Source organism: Phyllostomus hastatus, unplaced genomic scaffold (assembly GCF_019186645.2).
Source record: "Phyllostomus hastatus isolate PE091 unplaced genomic scaffold, TTU_PhHast_1.1 phas_contig_1, whole genome shotgun sequence".
Classification (NCBI taxonomy): Eukaryota; Metazoa; Chordata; class Mammalia; order Chiroptera; family Phyllostomidae; genus Phyllostomus; species Phyllostomus hastatus.
In genome coordinates, this window is record NW_025333498.1 from 14,296,320 (window position 1) to 14,312,967 (window position 16,648).

General features: G+C 37.3%; 1 protein-coding gene across 1 annotated transcript in view; it reads right to left on the minus strand.

The window, feature by feature from the left end:
• AGPS (alkylglycerone phosphate synthase) overlaps window positions 1-16,648 on the minus strand; it is a 144,119-nt gene that overhangs the window by 89,183 nt on the left and 38,288 nt on the right. The window contains exon 2 of the mRNA XM_045838437.1: window positions 11,299-11,388. Coding sequence (XP_045694393.1) covers window positions 11,299-11,388 — 90 coding nt within the window. The remainder of the gene's footprint in view (window positions 1-11,298; window positions 11,389-16,648) is intronic.

The following is a 16,648-nucleotide window of genomic DNA, read 5'->3' on the forward strand; positions in this document are numbered from 1 at the left end:
ATAAATGCAAAGAAACTCACACTAGGTACAACATAGTCAAATTGCAATTAGAGAAGGAGAAAGAAAATCTTTGAAGTATCTACAGAAAAATTATACCTTACATACAATGTGATAACAATAAATATTATGAATGACTTCTCATCAAAAACAATAAGGTCAGGAAGCAACTGAACAACATTTTTAAAGTGCTGAAAGGAAAAAAATGTCAACCTAGAAATCTATATCTGGTGAAAATATCCTTCAAAATCAAAGAGAAATAAAGACAATTTCAAATGAGAACTAAGAGAACTTGAGAATCCAGTGCCAGAAGACCTACAAGACATGCTAAAGAAATTTCTATAGACTGAAGAAAAATATAACATGAAATGTAAACTCATATCTTCCAAGATGGAATACATAATGCCAGAAAAAGTAAGTATGTGGGTAAATTTATATAACCTTTAAAAATTATAATACAAAATAATTGTATTATGGAGGTTATAATGTGACAATCACAATAAGAACAAGGAATAGAAAAAAAAAACCCTGTGGATTTGCAAGGTTCTTAGACTTTACATGAGTGGTAACATTTAAAATGCACAACAGAGGACTATACAGTGGGTATACTGTGAAAAAAAACTAGATTTGCTACTCTGTTTTTGTCTCCTACCTCTTTCATCTCAATCCCTATTTAAATAGTTTATATCAAACATCAACATTATTTCACTTATACAAGAAATCCTAAATTTTATATGAGAAGATAGATGCTGAAAACTCAAGTGCTTAGAGATCGACTTTTCAGTTTTAGAAATACTTCTGAGAGGTGGTGAAATATTAAATAGCAATAAGTGCTAGAAATAAAAGACATAAAAGTATCCTCCCCTAGATTAGTGTAATAAAGAAGGCTGATATGCAAATAGTAATAATCCAATGTGTGAGAACAGCAGTAATATAAGAACTCTTTGAAAAGATCAAAACAAATTTCAAAATGTTTTAAAACAGTACTTAAAATTTTTTATTAAGTAAACACATTGTATATCATGTGCCAGGCACTGTCCTAAGTGCTTTATATATATTAACTTACGCATATTAACTTATGAGATTGGTACTATTATCCCCATTTTATAGATGAGGAAGCTAAGGTACAGAGAAGTTAAATAATTCAAGGAATTAAGTAATTTATTCACTCAAGATCCTACAGCTAATAAGTTACAAAACCAGACTCTGAATCAAATTATGAATAAGGCTTCAGTCTGTGCTCATAAGAACTACACACATTTCCAGCAAAGATGGAGGCATAGGTAGACACACTGTGCCTCCTCACACAACCAAGATAGGGACAACAACAATTTAGAAACAGAATAACAACCAGAACTGACAGAAAATTGAATTGTATGGAAGTCGGACAACCAAGAGTTAAAATAAACACGTTCATCCAGACTCGTAGGAGAGGCGGAGCCGGGAAGCCAGGTGGAGAGGGGTCACGCAGCACGAAGACTGTTGGGACTGGGCGCGTAAGACCGCAGCGGGCAGACCCTAGGCATGCAAGTGGCAGCTGGCAAACCTCAGCCGAGGGGTGGCAACCGGCAAACCCAGCGAGGCGACGATTGTGAAGCAAGGCACTGCACACAACCCAGGATCCAGCGCTGGGAAACAGAGCCTCGGGACACTGATTGAAATCACCTGTGGGGGTTGAGGCACAGGGAGAGACTCCCAGCCTCACAGGAGAGGTTGTGGAAGGACCCATGGGGTGCACAAGCCCACCCACACGGGAATCAGCACCAGAAAGGTTCAGTGTGCTCGGGGGAAGTGGCGGAAGGGACTGAAATCAGCAGAGAACAGAGCAAGCACCACTGTTCCCTCTCAGATCCTGTCCTCATGTACAGTATCACAACCCAGTGACTAGGTTGCCCCGCCCTGGTGAACACCTAAGGCTCTGCCCCTCATACCTAACAGGTGAGACAAGACAAAAAAAAAAAAAAGAGATGGCTCAAACAGAAGAGCAAATGAAAGCCCGAGAACCCATCCTTTTAAGCAACCGAGAGATAGCCAACCTATCAGATGCACAGTTCAAAACACTGGTGATCAGGATGCTCACAGAATTGGTTGATTTTGGTCGCAAATTAGATGAAAAAATGAAGGCTACAATAAGTGAAATGAAGAAAATACACAGGGAACCAACAGTGATGGAAAGAAAGCTGGGTCTCACATCAATGGAGTGGACCAGAAGGATCAAAGAAACAACCACACAGAAAAGAATGAAGAAATAAGAATTCAAAAAATGAGGAGAGGCTTAGGAACCTCCAGGACATCTGTAAACGTTCCAACATCCGAATTATAGGGGTACCAGAAGAAGAGGAAGAGCACCAAGTGGAAAACTTATTTGAACAAATAATAAAGGAGAACTTCCCCAATCTGGCAAAGGAAATAGACCTCTAGGAAGTCCAGGAAGCTCAGAGAGCCCCAAAGAAGTTGGACCCAAGGAGGAATACACCAAGGCACATCAGAATTACATTAGCCAAGGTAAAAATGAAGGAGAGAATCCTAGAAGCAGCAAGAGAACAGGAGACAGTAACCTACAAAGGAGTTCCCGTCAGACTGTCAGCTGATTTCTCAAAATAGACCTTGCAGGCAAGAAGGGACTGGAAAGAAGTATTCCAACTCATGAAAGGCAAGTACCTACATCCAAGATTGCTCTATCCAGCAAAGCTTTCATTTAAAATGGAAGGGCAGATAAAGTGCTTCTCAGATAAGGTCAAGTTAAAGGAGTTCATCATCAGCAAGCTCTTATTATATGAAATGTTAAAGGGACTTATCTAAGAAAAAGATAAAAAACATGTATAGTAAAATGACAGCAAACTCACCATTATTAACAACCACACCTAAAACAAAAATAAACAAAGCAAACAACTAGAACAGGAACAGAACCACAGACATGGAGAACACATGGAGGGTTAGCAACAGGGGAGTGGGAGGAGAATAGAGGGGAAAAAGGTACAGAGAATAAGTAGCATAGATGGTAGGTAGAAAACAGACAGGGGGAGGGCAAGAATAGTATGGGAAATGTAGAAGCTAAAGAACTTATGACACATGGACATGAACTAGAGGAGGGGAATGTGGGTGGGGGAGGGTGTGCAGGGTGGAGAGGGGTGGAGGGGGATGGAGGGGAGTAATGGGAGACACGTAATAGCATAATCAATATTAAATAAAAAACAACTACAAAATGCTGCCTCTAGTCTGATTCTTCCCTTGCTACCAATCCAAGTGAGATCATTAAATTAAAAGTCTTTATTAATGACATTTACAAAATCACAGTAATTTTTTCCACTATAATGTTCTTGCACCTTCTCTATTCCACTGTCCTCCTACCCCCCACAAAAATTTATCACAGGTCAGCCATATAAAACTACTATATAGGGTGGGGCAAAAGTACGTTTACAGTTATAAGTATGAAAAAGTTTCTTCTTGTACTGTTTATTAATTACTGTATTATTTCCCATATGAACTGTAAACCTACTTTAACTCCACCCTGTATTACAGCTGTTTTTTTGATTTCATAATTTATTTATAAAATATTAAAGTATAACATACATAAACAAATAAGTACATAGCTGAATGAGTTTTTACAAAGTGAACCTTCCATGTAATCAGCATTTAGATCCAGAAACAGGAAAACACTACCAGCACCCCAGAAGCCCACCCCCATGCCCCTTTCAGGCACAACCTCCTTTCCCAAAACCACAGGAACTACTATACTGACTGTTAACATCACAGGGTAATTTTGAGTGTTTTTTGAACTTTATGTAAATAAAATCATACAAAATGCATTCTTTTGTGTCTGCCTTCTTTTGCTAAATAATGTTTATTTGCTCAATGTTTATGAGATTCATCTATGTTTAATATGTAGTTGCATTTCATTCATTTCCATGACTTAATTCCATTGTGTGAATATAGCACAATCTCTTTATCCACTATATTGTTGTGAGACCATTGAGTTGTTTACAGTTTTTGGTGCATGCAGGGACATTCTTGAACTTGTACTCTGAAAAATGTATTACATGTTTCTGATGAGTGCAACTACGTATAATTTCTAGGCCATAGTCTATGTACGCCTATGTATAGCTTTAGTAGATGCTGGTAGACAGTTTTCCAATATGTTCAACATTAGCAATTATAAAGAGTTCTGTTTGTTCCATATCCTCCCCACCCTTGATGTAGTTCTTTTTAATGTGAGACATTCTACTGGTAATCCCTTAAAAATCTAAGTTTTAATTTCAATGATTACCAATGATTACTCATATATCTATTTAAATATCCTCTGTTTTCAATGCCAGTTCATCTTTTGCTCATTTTCCTATTGGATTACTACTGTTTTTTTCACTTGTGTATAAAAATTTTAATATATTCTGCAATCAAGGATGCATGTATTAAATATTTTCTCTTTGTGATTTGTCTTTTTCACTCTTTAAAAAGTCTTTTGATGAAATGAAGTTCTATACTTTAATGTCTAATTGATTCATTTTTTTCCTGTTGGGTTAATGCTTTTTTTTTTCTGATTTGCCTGACTCAAATTCAGAAAGGCATTCCATGTATTATTCTACCAGTTTTGTACCTTTAGCTTATACATTTAGATCTACAATCTATCAAGAATTGATCTCTGTATGTCGTATGAAGTAATATCAATTAACTTTTTTCTAAGATGGTAGTTAAGTCTCCCTACTGTTATTTTACTTGTTTTGTTTTGTGTTTGTGTGTGTGTGTTTAAATTGAGGAAAGAGACTCTTTAGCAGTCACTATTTGTTCCAGACCAAATAGCAAACCAATACTGACAGCAAATCAGAAAAGACTACAAATTGCTCTTAACAGTTTCTGTCCTGCAAGCTATTTAAAATATTTCAAGTATAATACTTTTACTCAAGATTACTTCCCACTCATTTCATCAGAGCTTGAATGACTGCAAAAGCTTTTAGCAACTAGCCTCACAAGATTACTTTGATTTCACAAAGATAGCCCAAAAAAGGCCAGTGGATATATATATATAAACTCTGCACTGAAATTAAACGTTTATAATAATGCAGCACTCAATATTTAAAAAGCCAGTGGTGGGCCCTAACCAAAGAAATTTCTAACTGGAAGTGACAAAAAACACTAATTTTGTTACATAATTTTAACAGTTACCCCACATGGTCTGAGTGGATGTCACTTCATATTACACAACAAAAATATTATCTAAAATTCTCAAACCCATCTTTACATAAAGGTTCACAAAACAAAAATGATTCTGGAAAGGAAAAAACTAAACAGCAAATGTTTTAATCATTCAAGTTCCTTTTTTATATTAAAAATCATCAAGGCTAAAACCAAACAGTAGTATGTTTGAAGTATTATATAAAAATAACTTTTTCATAAATCTAAAGAAACTGGAATGAAAGTATGGGACCATAACTAAAACAACTAAAGACAGTCAGTCACTCAGCATATTAAATAATCTTCATTTTAGCTAAGGTAAAAGTATAAATCCTGGTAGGTTGGTTACAATACATGTGGCTAGTACATGTTAATAATGTCCTACCAAAAAAAAAAAAATAAAACAAAACAATGTTGAACTACTAGGTCTTAATGCTGGGCCTTTACATTTTAATTGTAAAATTACTTTGGGTCTCTGTAAAACACAGTAGACTCTTAATATTCATGACGAAATCATATTTAGACCTTTGTGAATCCATTAATTCACAAATAATATTACCCATAAGATAAAAAGATGACCACCTTCAAGATACTTGAACTAATAGAACAGGATCGGTGTTAATGGTCATGTATAAAATTTAAAACTGCATTCTACCACTAAGATAAACACAATATACTTCTACATCTGAATTTACAGTATTTCAGATTGTGAAGAAATATCTTGCTTGGCAGTACCTTACATGTAAGACTTTACTCCCTTATCTAACATTCCAGTACAGTTCAAAAAGAGTTCTATGTCAGAATGAAAGTTTTTCCATTGTACTTGTTCTTAAATCTAATGTCCTGGGATTTGAAAACAGTAAGGGAAGCCTGACTTAATAATCATAAAATCTAGCATACTGCTAAGGGCTCCAAAAATCTCTTAAAATATCATGAAGTAAAACTGAAAACTTTAAAGTCAAACAAGTAAATGGAAGGAAAAGAAGTATTATAAGGAAAGTTAAAGGAATCAGAAGTATTTAACATAACAAATAGCAATGGAATGGCTTGATTATCATCACATTATAATTTGGATTGACATCTAGAACTATAAATAAGCATTGATTTAACACTCATAAGCCTTCTACTCTTAAGAAACTTACAACCTAGTTCAGTCGAAGATGTAAATACATTTAACTTGCAGAGTGAACACACGGGCAGGAAACATTCGACTTCTACCAGAAACGTGCTAAGAGGAAAGCCAAGTACCTATACCAGTTGTTGAAACAGGGTGACTACTGAATAGCTCTTCACCATAACTGAAGATTAGTTTGAGAATTTTAAGAAATGGTCTTTTTATAAAATATAAAATGAGATCAAATTGTTACAGGGTGCAGCCAAGAGGCGAGCCCCAAAAAGGGATTTGGAATGGGGTCCAGAACTCAAGGTGTCCAGGAAATATTAGAAAGATATATAGGATATCTTCCCCCCCTCCCCCACCCTCCAACCCCGCCACAGATGTGAGCTGGGGGAAGGGACACATTGAGCATGAACATGCAAAGCTGTTTTGCACGGAACAGCTTTGCAGCTAACCTCTGGAATGGTCATTTAACATGTCTATAACCTTTAACCGGTTGCATAGATATGTTAAATAGCTGGGGCCTTGCTGAGCCAGGGAGAAGGGAGTGGCTTCCACCCAATATGTAACTGGGAGGCAACTCCCCCTGGTTACAGCACCTGCGTGAGAGCTTGGAGATGATTGGCTCCATGCCATGGGGCCACGCCTGCCCAGACTCACTATGGCAGCCCAGTAAAGCTAGAAGGATATGGGAGTACTGGCAAGTATAGCCGAAAGTAGGAGGAGTAGGAAATGGGGATACAGAGGAAGGTTGGCTCGGGGATTTAAACCCAGACAGGGCAGCTTTGCAGAGGGAGAACCACATGGCTTTGGCCAGAGTGGGGACCCCTGCAGCCATGTGAGGGAGAATCACCATGCGACTTTAGCAGAGAACAGCCACTCAGCTTTGGCAGAGTGGCAACCCTCCCCACCACACAGTTTTGCTGGGAGAAGAACCACGCAGTTTTGCCAGAGTAAGGACCCCCACAGCCATGTGGGGAAAGAACCACGCGCTTTTGGCAGAGTGGGGACCCCCACAGCCTTGGTGAGAACCACACGGCTTTGGCCAGAGTGGGGACCCCCGCGGCTTTGGAGTGCACCCCTTGGCCACATGGCTTAGGAAGCAGGAGAGACTGCCTGGAGGAAAAGGGGTGAAAAGATTTTTACTGGTAGGCCATGAGAAGGTGCCACATGACTTTGGGCTAACTGGGGTCCAAAGCTAGAGATCCTGATGGCAACACAGCTGATGGTGCCGGAAGCCTGAATCACAGACTTCTACTTCTTTTCCTGAGATACAGTACCCCAAATTAGGGCAGAGGGAGAAGGAAGCACTATGGCTGTCTGTGGGTATCCTAAAAGACTTTGATATTTTAATGAAGACATTGGGTCACTACTTTCAGTCTATATGGCTTTAAATAAACATTTCCTTTCCTTTTCACAAATCTCTGGCATTGAGAGATGTCTTTCCTCTGGCAGTGGACAATGCAAACCTAGTGGGGGCTCCTTTCTGTAATAGTATATCATACCCCCCTTGGCCCTGTTCTGTAACAAAATTACCACCTTTCTTTAGAGCAAGGTAGACTATACTGTAGCAGAAACAGAACCAGAACAAGCTTTCAACACCGATGAAATCACTGTACATAGAGAGAATGATACCCAAGGAGGAAGTGCAGGTCAGAATTTATGGCCTAAAGACACTCACTCACTCTGGGGCAGTGCACAGAGGCAGCAATTAAGCAATTTAATAGCCTTTTTATAATAGAAGATGAAACTTTAATAAAAAATTATGCCACTGAAAATACAATGTGCAACAAACCCAATCAAATTCTTGCCATTTAAACACTAACTTGTGGAGTTCTGGCCAAGATGGAGGCCTAGGTAGAGACCCTTGGCTTCCTTGTACAACCAAAAGGAGGATAACCACCACCTAAAATCAATCAACAACCAAAAGCACCAGAAAATCAGACTGCATGGAACTCTGACAACACAGGAATTTTAAAAATCAATGAGAACAACCACATTGGTAAGGCGGTGGACCACATTGCCAACCCAGGTAAACCTCTGGGGACCGGGAGACAGCACACATTGAAAAGTGCGCTAGAGACAAGCAGGCGAGTCTCACTGTTTCCTCTCAGGCCCCTCCCCCACAGGCAGTGCCGAAGAGCAGCAAAGAGGGTTGCCCTGCCCCAGTGAATACCTAAGGCCTTGCCCCACTACAACCTATCAGCTGCCCAAGACAAAGAAATATGGTCCACACAGAAGAACAGAGTAAAGCCTCAGAAAGTGAGCTAAGTGAGGAGGAGATCACCAACCTATCTGATACAGAATTCAAAGCCCTGGTAATTAAAATTCTCACAGATCTGATTGAGCTTGGTCAAAAAATGAAAAAAGCAAATGAAGGATACCCAAAGTGAAATAAAGCAGAAAGTTCAGGGAACCAACAGTGACAGGAAGGAAATCAGGATTCAAAGCAATGATTTGGAACAAAAGGAAAAAATAAACATCCATCCAGAACAAAATGAAGAAATAAGAATTTGAAAAGTGAAGAGACTCTTACAAACCTCTGGGACAACCTGAAACTCTCCAATATCCAAATCATAGGGGTGCCAGAAGGAGAAAAGGACGACCAAGAAATTGAAAACTTATTTGAACAAATAATGAAGGAAAACTTCCCTAATCTGGCAAAGGAAATAAACTTCCAGGAAGGCTAGGAAGCCGAGAGAGTCCCAAAGAAGTTGGACCCAAGAAGGAACACACCAAGACACATCATCATTAAGTTACCCAAGATTAAATACAAAGAGAGAATTCTAGAAGAAGCAAGAGGAAAGGAGAGTATTACCTACAAACGAGTTCCCATTAGACTATCAGCTGATTTCTCAAAAGAAACCTTACAGGCAAGAAGGGGCTGGAAAGAAATATCTGAAGTCATGAAAGGCAAGGACCTACATCCAAGATTACTCTACCCAGCAAAGCTATCATTTAGAATGGAAGGGCAGATAAAGTGCTTCCCAGATAAAGTCAAGTTAAAGGAGTTCATCATTACCAAGCCCTTATTATATGAAATGTTAAAGGGGCTTATCTAAGAAAAAGATAAAAAATATGAACAATAAAATGATAACAAACTCACAACTATCAATAAATGAACCTAAAAGAAAAGAAAAACAATGAAAACAAAAACTAAGCAAACAACCAGAACAGGAACAGAATCAGAGAAATGGACATCACATGGAGGGTTTTCAGTGGGGAGGGGGAAGGGAGGAATAGTGGGGAAAAGGTACAGGGAAGAAGAAACATGATTAAGGCATAAGGCAGATTGGGAAAGATAAAAAATGGTATGGGAAACAGAGGCAGATTGGGAGAGATAAAAAATGGTATGGGAAACAGAGGACTCAAAGAACTTACATGTACAATCCATGGACATGAACTAAGAGAGGGAAGGCTGGAGCGATGGGGGTGCAGAGTGGAGGGGGGATAGAAGGGGAAAAATTGGGAAAACTGTAATAGCATAATCAATAAAAATATTTTAAAAAATAATAACAAATACTAACTTGTGCTTTGTATAAATTAATGTATACAACCTTTAACATCAAAAAATGACATCTTTCAAAAATTTTACTTTATAGAAATATGTAACACTAGTTCTGAAGTTTTATTGTCTGCTGCTTGAAATCAAGAGGACTAAATTCTTCTATATCTAGAAGGAATAAGAATGACAAGATTATAAACTTAAGTATTTATAAACTAAAAAATTACAACTCTGTTCAGAAGTTAGACTGGAATCAGGAAAAAGCTCATTTTTCCCTAAGATCTAAAATACCTTAAAATAATTGTTTTTAATTTAATGGATAGGTTTTAAATACCAAAATTACCCTTCTAAAAATACATACAATTAATTACATTTCCTTATAAAAATTTCCTACCTTTTCAATCTTTTCTGTATCAGAAATAAAGGAATCCCCATAAATTTCATTGAGCGTCACTATTGGTTTCTGGCACCTAAGGATTTCCTTTCCTTTCTTTCTATTATATTTGTTTCCTGTGGTATTTGATCCATGTTTTCTACGTGGTTACAGAGGGTAGAAGGAGTGTATTCAGTCCATTACAAACCCAGAATAGAAACTCTTTAACAAAAAATTTTAAAAATGGTCCTTATAATCTAGTATTAATAAAAGGGTAAATTAATTCTGTTCAGCCAAATCAGTATTTTCTCCAACTTATCCTTTCTATTCATAAATTTCATTTTCTCTTTTACAAATATCATAACCTTCTTATGCTTCTGCCCTTTGCCTCTTACTAGAACAACAGAAATTTTTGTCACAGGGTAATTTTTTAAATACAACTACCTCCACTGCGCTGGTGTATGGGTGTAAAAGGCTACTGTGAAATGCTCCCAGAGTCTGGAGAGAGAACAAGATCAATACAACGGATGAGATGGTAATCTGCAGCGGTACTTCATAAGCACGCATAACAGAAACAGTATGAAAATGAAGCTTAAAAACACTTAATTTTTAATCCCAATTTCCCACTGAGCAGGTGGCCACAAGTAAGCTATTTAGCCTTCTCATGCTCAACCACCTTTATGTTTAAGAAAACAGGGCTACCCATCTTTGGGTTATTTTAAGATAACTTAGTAGTCACTCAATAAGTAATAGCTATTCTCATCTTAAAGAATGCTTATAAATGTTTTCTGATCAAAATCAGAAAAATCTACTAATTCAACTACTATCCCTAGGAAACTAGAGCTAGAAAGCTATGATCTACTTTCCGTAATAAGGTAACAGTGTTTCTAGAAGCACCAGAATGGGAACTAAATACTATTTAGTTAAAACTCAGTTTTAGTTATTAAAAATTTTGTAATGTAGTACATATTTAATCCTAGAACATCTAAATTCCATTTTTAAATGAAGGGAAGAGTCGTATTATTCTATTTTTATGTATGTCTATTATTTAACATGTTATATTTGTTATTTATGTTTACATTTTTTCACAGAAAGAAAGAGAAAATAAAGAACATAAGAAGGAATAAACACAATTACCTTTTCCCAGTCAACTCAACATGACCTTTCTTATTGAGGACGAGCTTGGAATCATTATATCCCCATCCATTCCATTTCAAAATTTCTTGCCTAATAATAAGAAAAAAAATATATAGATGAGACTATGCTAAACATCTCAAAACTAAACAGTGCATCACTATTAACTTTCATAATTATTTAAAAAAAGACCATATCCCACTAATATTATACTTGTTTTAAAAAATGAATGCATACCACAATGGCTAGGTATTAATATTCCCAAACATGGAATCACTCTAATGAGTAGTACCTGCTTCACAAAGAGCTATAACCACTAAATTTAATGCATTCAAAGAAATACAGAAGACATCCAAAGGAAAAAATATGCTTAGGGTTAAATATGCTTTATTTTGTACATTATTGAGTTTACATTATAGGGTGGCCTAAACATTTTGTAATTAAAATAAATTTACTTGAATAGGAAACACATTTTTGCATATATTTTAAAAATTACAATTATTAATCTTCTATGATGAAAAAGACGAATTTACCAAGTAGGTTCACTAGTACTGACATTACTACTAATTAGACACTTTTAATACACCACATTATAATCTGAGTGCTGGATCTATAACTATTCCAAATCCTCCAACTTTCATGTAACTACCAATTTCTCCCTTGACCTAGAGATTAACATTAACATAACAATTCATAATCATACTAGCTTTCAGCATTCCAAAACAATATGGTGTTTTCAATGTCCAAATGCAGTATTTCAGTTTTAAAAATAATATTCCTCAAAATAAATGGCTCACTCATTCAGTTCTGCACATTACAGAAGAACGGATAGGTCTGGGCCCGTGCAGAACCCAATAGGCAACCACATTTCAGTGTTGTGTCAGATTTTATTATATGTTTTATTTACTTTTTTAAAGACTTTTTACTTATTTTTAGAGCGAGGAAGAGGGAGGGAGAAAGAGAGGGAGAGAAACATTGATGTTTGAGTGAAACATCAATCGGTTGCCTCTCACACGCCCCCAACAGGGGACATGGCCCACAACCTAGGCATGTGCCCTGACTGGGAACTGAACTGGCAATTCTTCACTTTGTGAGATAATGCCCAACCCACTGAGCCATACTGGTGGAGGCTTATTACATGTTTTACCATAATGCCCTAGTACATCTGGACTACTACAGTAGAGTCATAGCAGTTTTCACTCAGAGATCCAAGATGGTGGCAGAGTAGGTGGAAGTTACACTTACTTCCTCCCAGGACCAAACTGGAATTACAAAATATAGAGCTATCAACCTGAATAATCACCTGAAGACTAGCAGAACAGAAGTTTTATAGCCAAGGATTTACAGAAGCCACATCAAAACTGGACATCAACTAGCCCCACCCTCCCAACTGCCAGGGGCCCCACCCCCTGAGTCGGCTCTTCAGTAGACCCCGGCAGAATATGGGGTATACTGAGATGTGTGGCTCTAGGATGAGGGATATTTTGCCCTCAAATGCCCAACTAATGCAGAACCCTCCCTCACACAGCCAAATCTTTGTCCATTTGGGCCTCATAAGCTCTGTTGGCCTCAGCCTAATGACTCCCTTAAATCTTTTCTCAAAACAAAAGTTTGCAGACACCCAGTGGGTAGTAGCTAGACTTGGTATACTGTGGGACTTTTGCTGAGTGGTCTAAGACCCAACACTGGCACCGAGTTTGCTTGATGATTCACTGAGAACCTACCTCATACAACTCAAGCAGCGCCAGAGGCACTATTAGTGAATGAGCCTAACAGGCAGCCAAGCAGGCAAAAGCAGGCAGAGGCAGATCTCGGGGTACTTCAGGCCTTTTGCTAACCTGCCACGAGCTCAATCTTGGTGTAAGCTGGCTCTGATGTACAAGCTGGTCCTTCCCACAGATACCCAGGCCCAGCAAAAGCAGTCACAAACTGTAGACCACTTTGTAGCTCCAAACAGGTTGCCCAGGGCCAGCCACATGCAGCATCTGACATTGACCTGTACCAGAGTCCCACTTAACAGGTCCCAGAAACAATACACCCAGCTGCCAACTTCAGACAACATCAGAGCAGGATCCACTTAGCTCCACAAGCGGCACAGCCAAAGAAAAATCTTGGCAGGCACCATATGCTGCTGAGGCAAATTCTGCTTTGTGTGGTCAGCACCTGCACCAACAGCTCACATGCTGTGGTCAGGGTGGAACCTCACAATCAACCAGCCCAAGGGTCAATCCCACGCGTAAACAGGTCAATAGCAATCAAGACTCAATTACAACAGGAGGGTTCACATAACCCACACCAGGGACTACCAGAGCGCCCAACTCAGAAATTATGGAGACTGTGCCACAGGGTTTTAGAGGACACTTACTACATAAGGCTACCCTACCAAGATGGAGAACAGAGCAGATCTACCTACAAAAAACGAACACAAAGTGACAGCCAAAATAGGGAGACAAATAAACATGTCCCAAATGAAACAGGAAAAATCTCCAGACAAAAAGCTAAATGAGATAAAGGCAAGAGAAGTACCAGATAAAAAGTTCAAAAAAATGGTTATAAGAATGCTCAAAAAATTTAGTGGGAACTTCAACAACATGAAAAAGGAGCCCATTGGGCTCCTTTTGAGCACCAGCCTGTGAACCAAAGGGCCGCTAGTTCAATTCCCAAACGGGGCATATGCCAGGGTTGCACACTAGGTTCCCTGGTGCGGGTCGCATAAGAGGCAACCACACAATGTTTCTCTCTCTCTTTTTCCTTCCCTTCCCTCTGTCTAAAAATAAATAAATAAAATCTTTTTAAAAACACCTTTAAAAAAAAAGAAAAAGGACATAAATACCATTAGAAGAACAAGTCAGAAATGAGGAATACATTATCTGAAATGAAGAACACACTAGAAGGAGAAAAAACAGGTTAAATGAAGCAGAGGATAAAATCAGTCATTTGGAAGACTATGTAGCAAAAATCACCCAATCATAGTTGCAAAAAGAAAAAAGAATTTTAAAAAATGAAGACAGTTTGTAACAACATCCATATCATAGGGGTACCAGAAGGAGAGAGAGAACGAGGGATTGAGAATCTATTTGTAGAAATAACCAAAAACTTCCCTAACCTGGTGAAAAAAAAAAAAAGATACTTAAGTCCAGGGAGCACAGAGTCCCAAACAAGAGGAACCCAAAGAGGCCCAAACCAAGACACATTATAATTAAAATGGCAAAGATTAAAGACAAAGAGAAAATCTTAAAAGACAAAGACACTTGCCTACAAGGAATTTCCCATAAAACTGTCATCTGATTTCTCAACAGAAACATTTCAGGCCAGAAGAGACAGGCATAAACCATTCAAAGTGATGAAAAGTAAAGACCTAAAACTAACAATACTTTACCTACCAAGGCTATTTTTTATCATTGAAAAACAGACAAAGAGCATCCCAGGCAAAAAAAAAAAAAAGCAAAGCAGATCATTAGCACAAAATGAGAATTTTAAGAAATATTAAAGGGTCTTCTATAAATAGAACAAAAGAAAACAAAGGAACATATTATAAAGAATAAAATGACAATAAATATGTGCCTATCAATAATCACTTTAAATATAAATGGCTTAAATGTTACAATCAAAAGACAGAGAGGAGCTGAATAGATAAAAAAACAAGTCCCAAGATATCCAAGTCAGAATGAAAGGTAAACACAGACTAAAAGTAAAGAGTGAAAAGGAACTTCATAGATCCCTAACCAGTATGGCTCAGTTGGTTGAACATCATCCTGTAAAACGAAAGGTCGTGGGTTCAATTCCCAGTCAGGATACATGCCTGGGTTGCAGGTTCATCACCAATGAGGGTACGTACAAGAGGCAACCAGCTGTTGTTTTGCTCTCACATCAGTGTTTTTCTCCCTGTCTTTCACTCTTCCTACCCCGCTCTCTGCAAATAATAAAATCTTTTTATTTTAAAAAAGGAAGATATTTCATGCAAATGGAAAGAAAAATAAGCTAGGTTAGCAATACTCATATCTAACAAAATAGATTTCAAAACAAAGTCTATAGTAAGAGAAAAAGAAGGACACTACATAATGATAAAGGGAACAATCCAACAAGAGAATATAACCCTTGTAAACATTTATGCACCCAACATAGGAGCACCTAAATATGTAAAGCAAATCTTGATGGGGAAAGACTGACAATAATACAGTCGTAGTGAGGAACTTTAACACTTCATTGACATCAATGATGACATTCCAGAGAGAAAATCAAAAACAGCAGCCTTAAGTGGCACAACAGATCAGATGGATTTCACTGATATTTTCAGAGAGCATTTCATCCCAAAGCAGCAGAATATACATTCTTTCGAAGTGCTCATGGAACATTTTCTAGGATATGCTACATGACAGGAAAAAAAAAGTCTCAATAAATTTAAGAAGATTAAAATCATTCAATCATATCTAACTATAATGGTATAAAACTAGGAACAATCGCAAGGGAAAAAAACAGAAAAACACACAAAAACATGGAAGCAAAATAATATTTTACTAAACAATGAATGAGTGAACAATGAAATCAAGAAAAAATCAAATGATTCCTTGAAACATATGAAATAAGAATGCAACAACCCAAAATCTATGGGACACAGCAAAAGTAGTCTTAAGAGGGAAATTAATAGCATTTTAGGCCTACTGCAAGAAACAAGAAAAATTACAAATAAACAACCTAATGTTACACTTAAAGGAACTAGAAAAAAAACAACAAAGCTCAAAGTGAGTACAAAGAAGGAAATAATAATGATCAAAGCAGAAATAAACAAAATAGAGTCTAAAAAAATACAAAAGATCAATAAAACCAAGAGCTGGTTCTCTGAAAAGATAAACAAGATTGACAAATCTTTAACCAGACTCACCAAGAAAAAAAGAGAGGACCCAAATAATTAAAATCAGAAATGAAAGAGTTGAAATTACAACTGACACCACAAAAATACAAAAGGTTGTAAGAAAATTTATGAACTACACACCAAAAAATTGGATAATCTGGAAAAAATGAGTAAATTCCTAGAAATATACAATCTCTCAAAACTGAATTGGCAAAAATCAGAGAATCTATATAGACCAATTACAATTAATGAAATTAAAGCAGTAATCAAAATATAGCAAACAAAAGTTCTGGACTGGATGTGTTCACAGATGAGTTTTACCAAAGATTCAAAGAAAACTAACACCTATCCCTCTCAAACAAATCTAAAAAGTTCAAGAGGAAGGAAGTCTCCTAAGCTCATTTTGCATGTCCTGTATTATCCTATTTCTGAAGCCAAATAAAGACACTCCAAAGAAATAAAATTATAGCCCAATCAATATCCCTGATGAAGATAGATGTT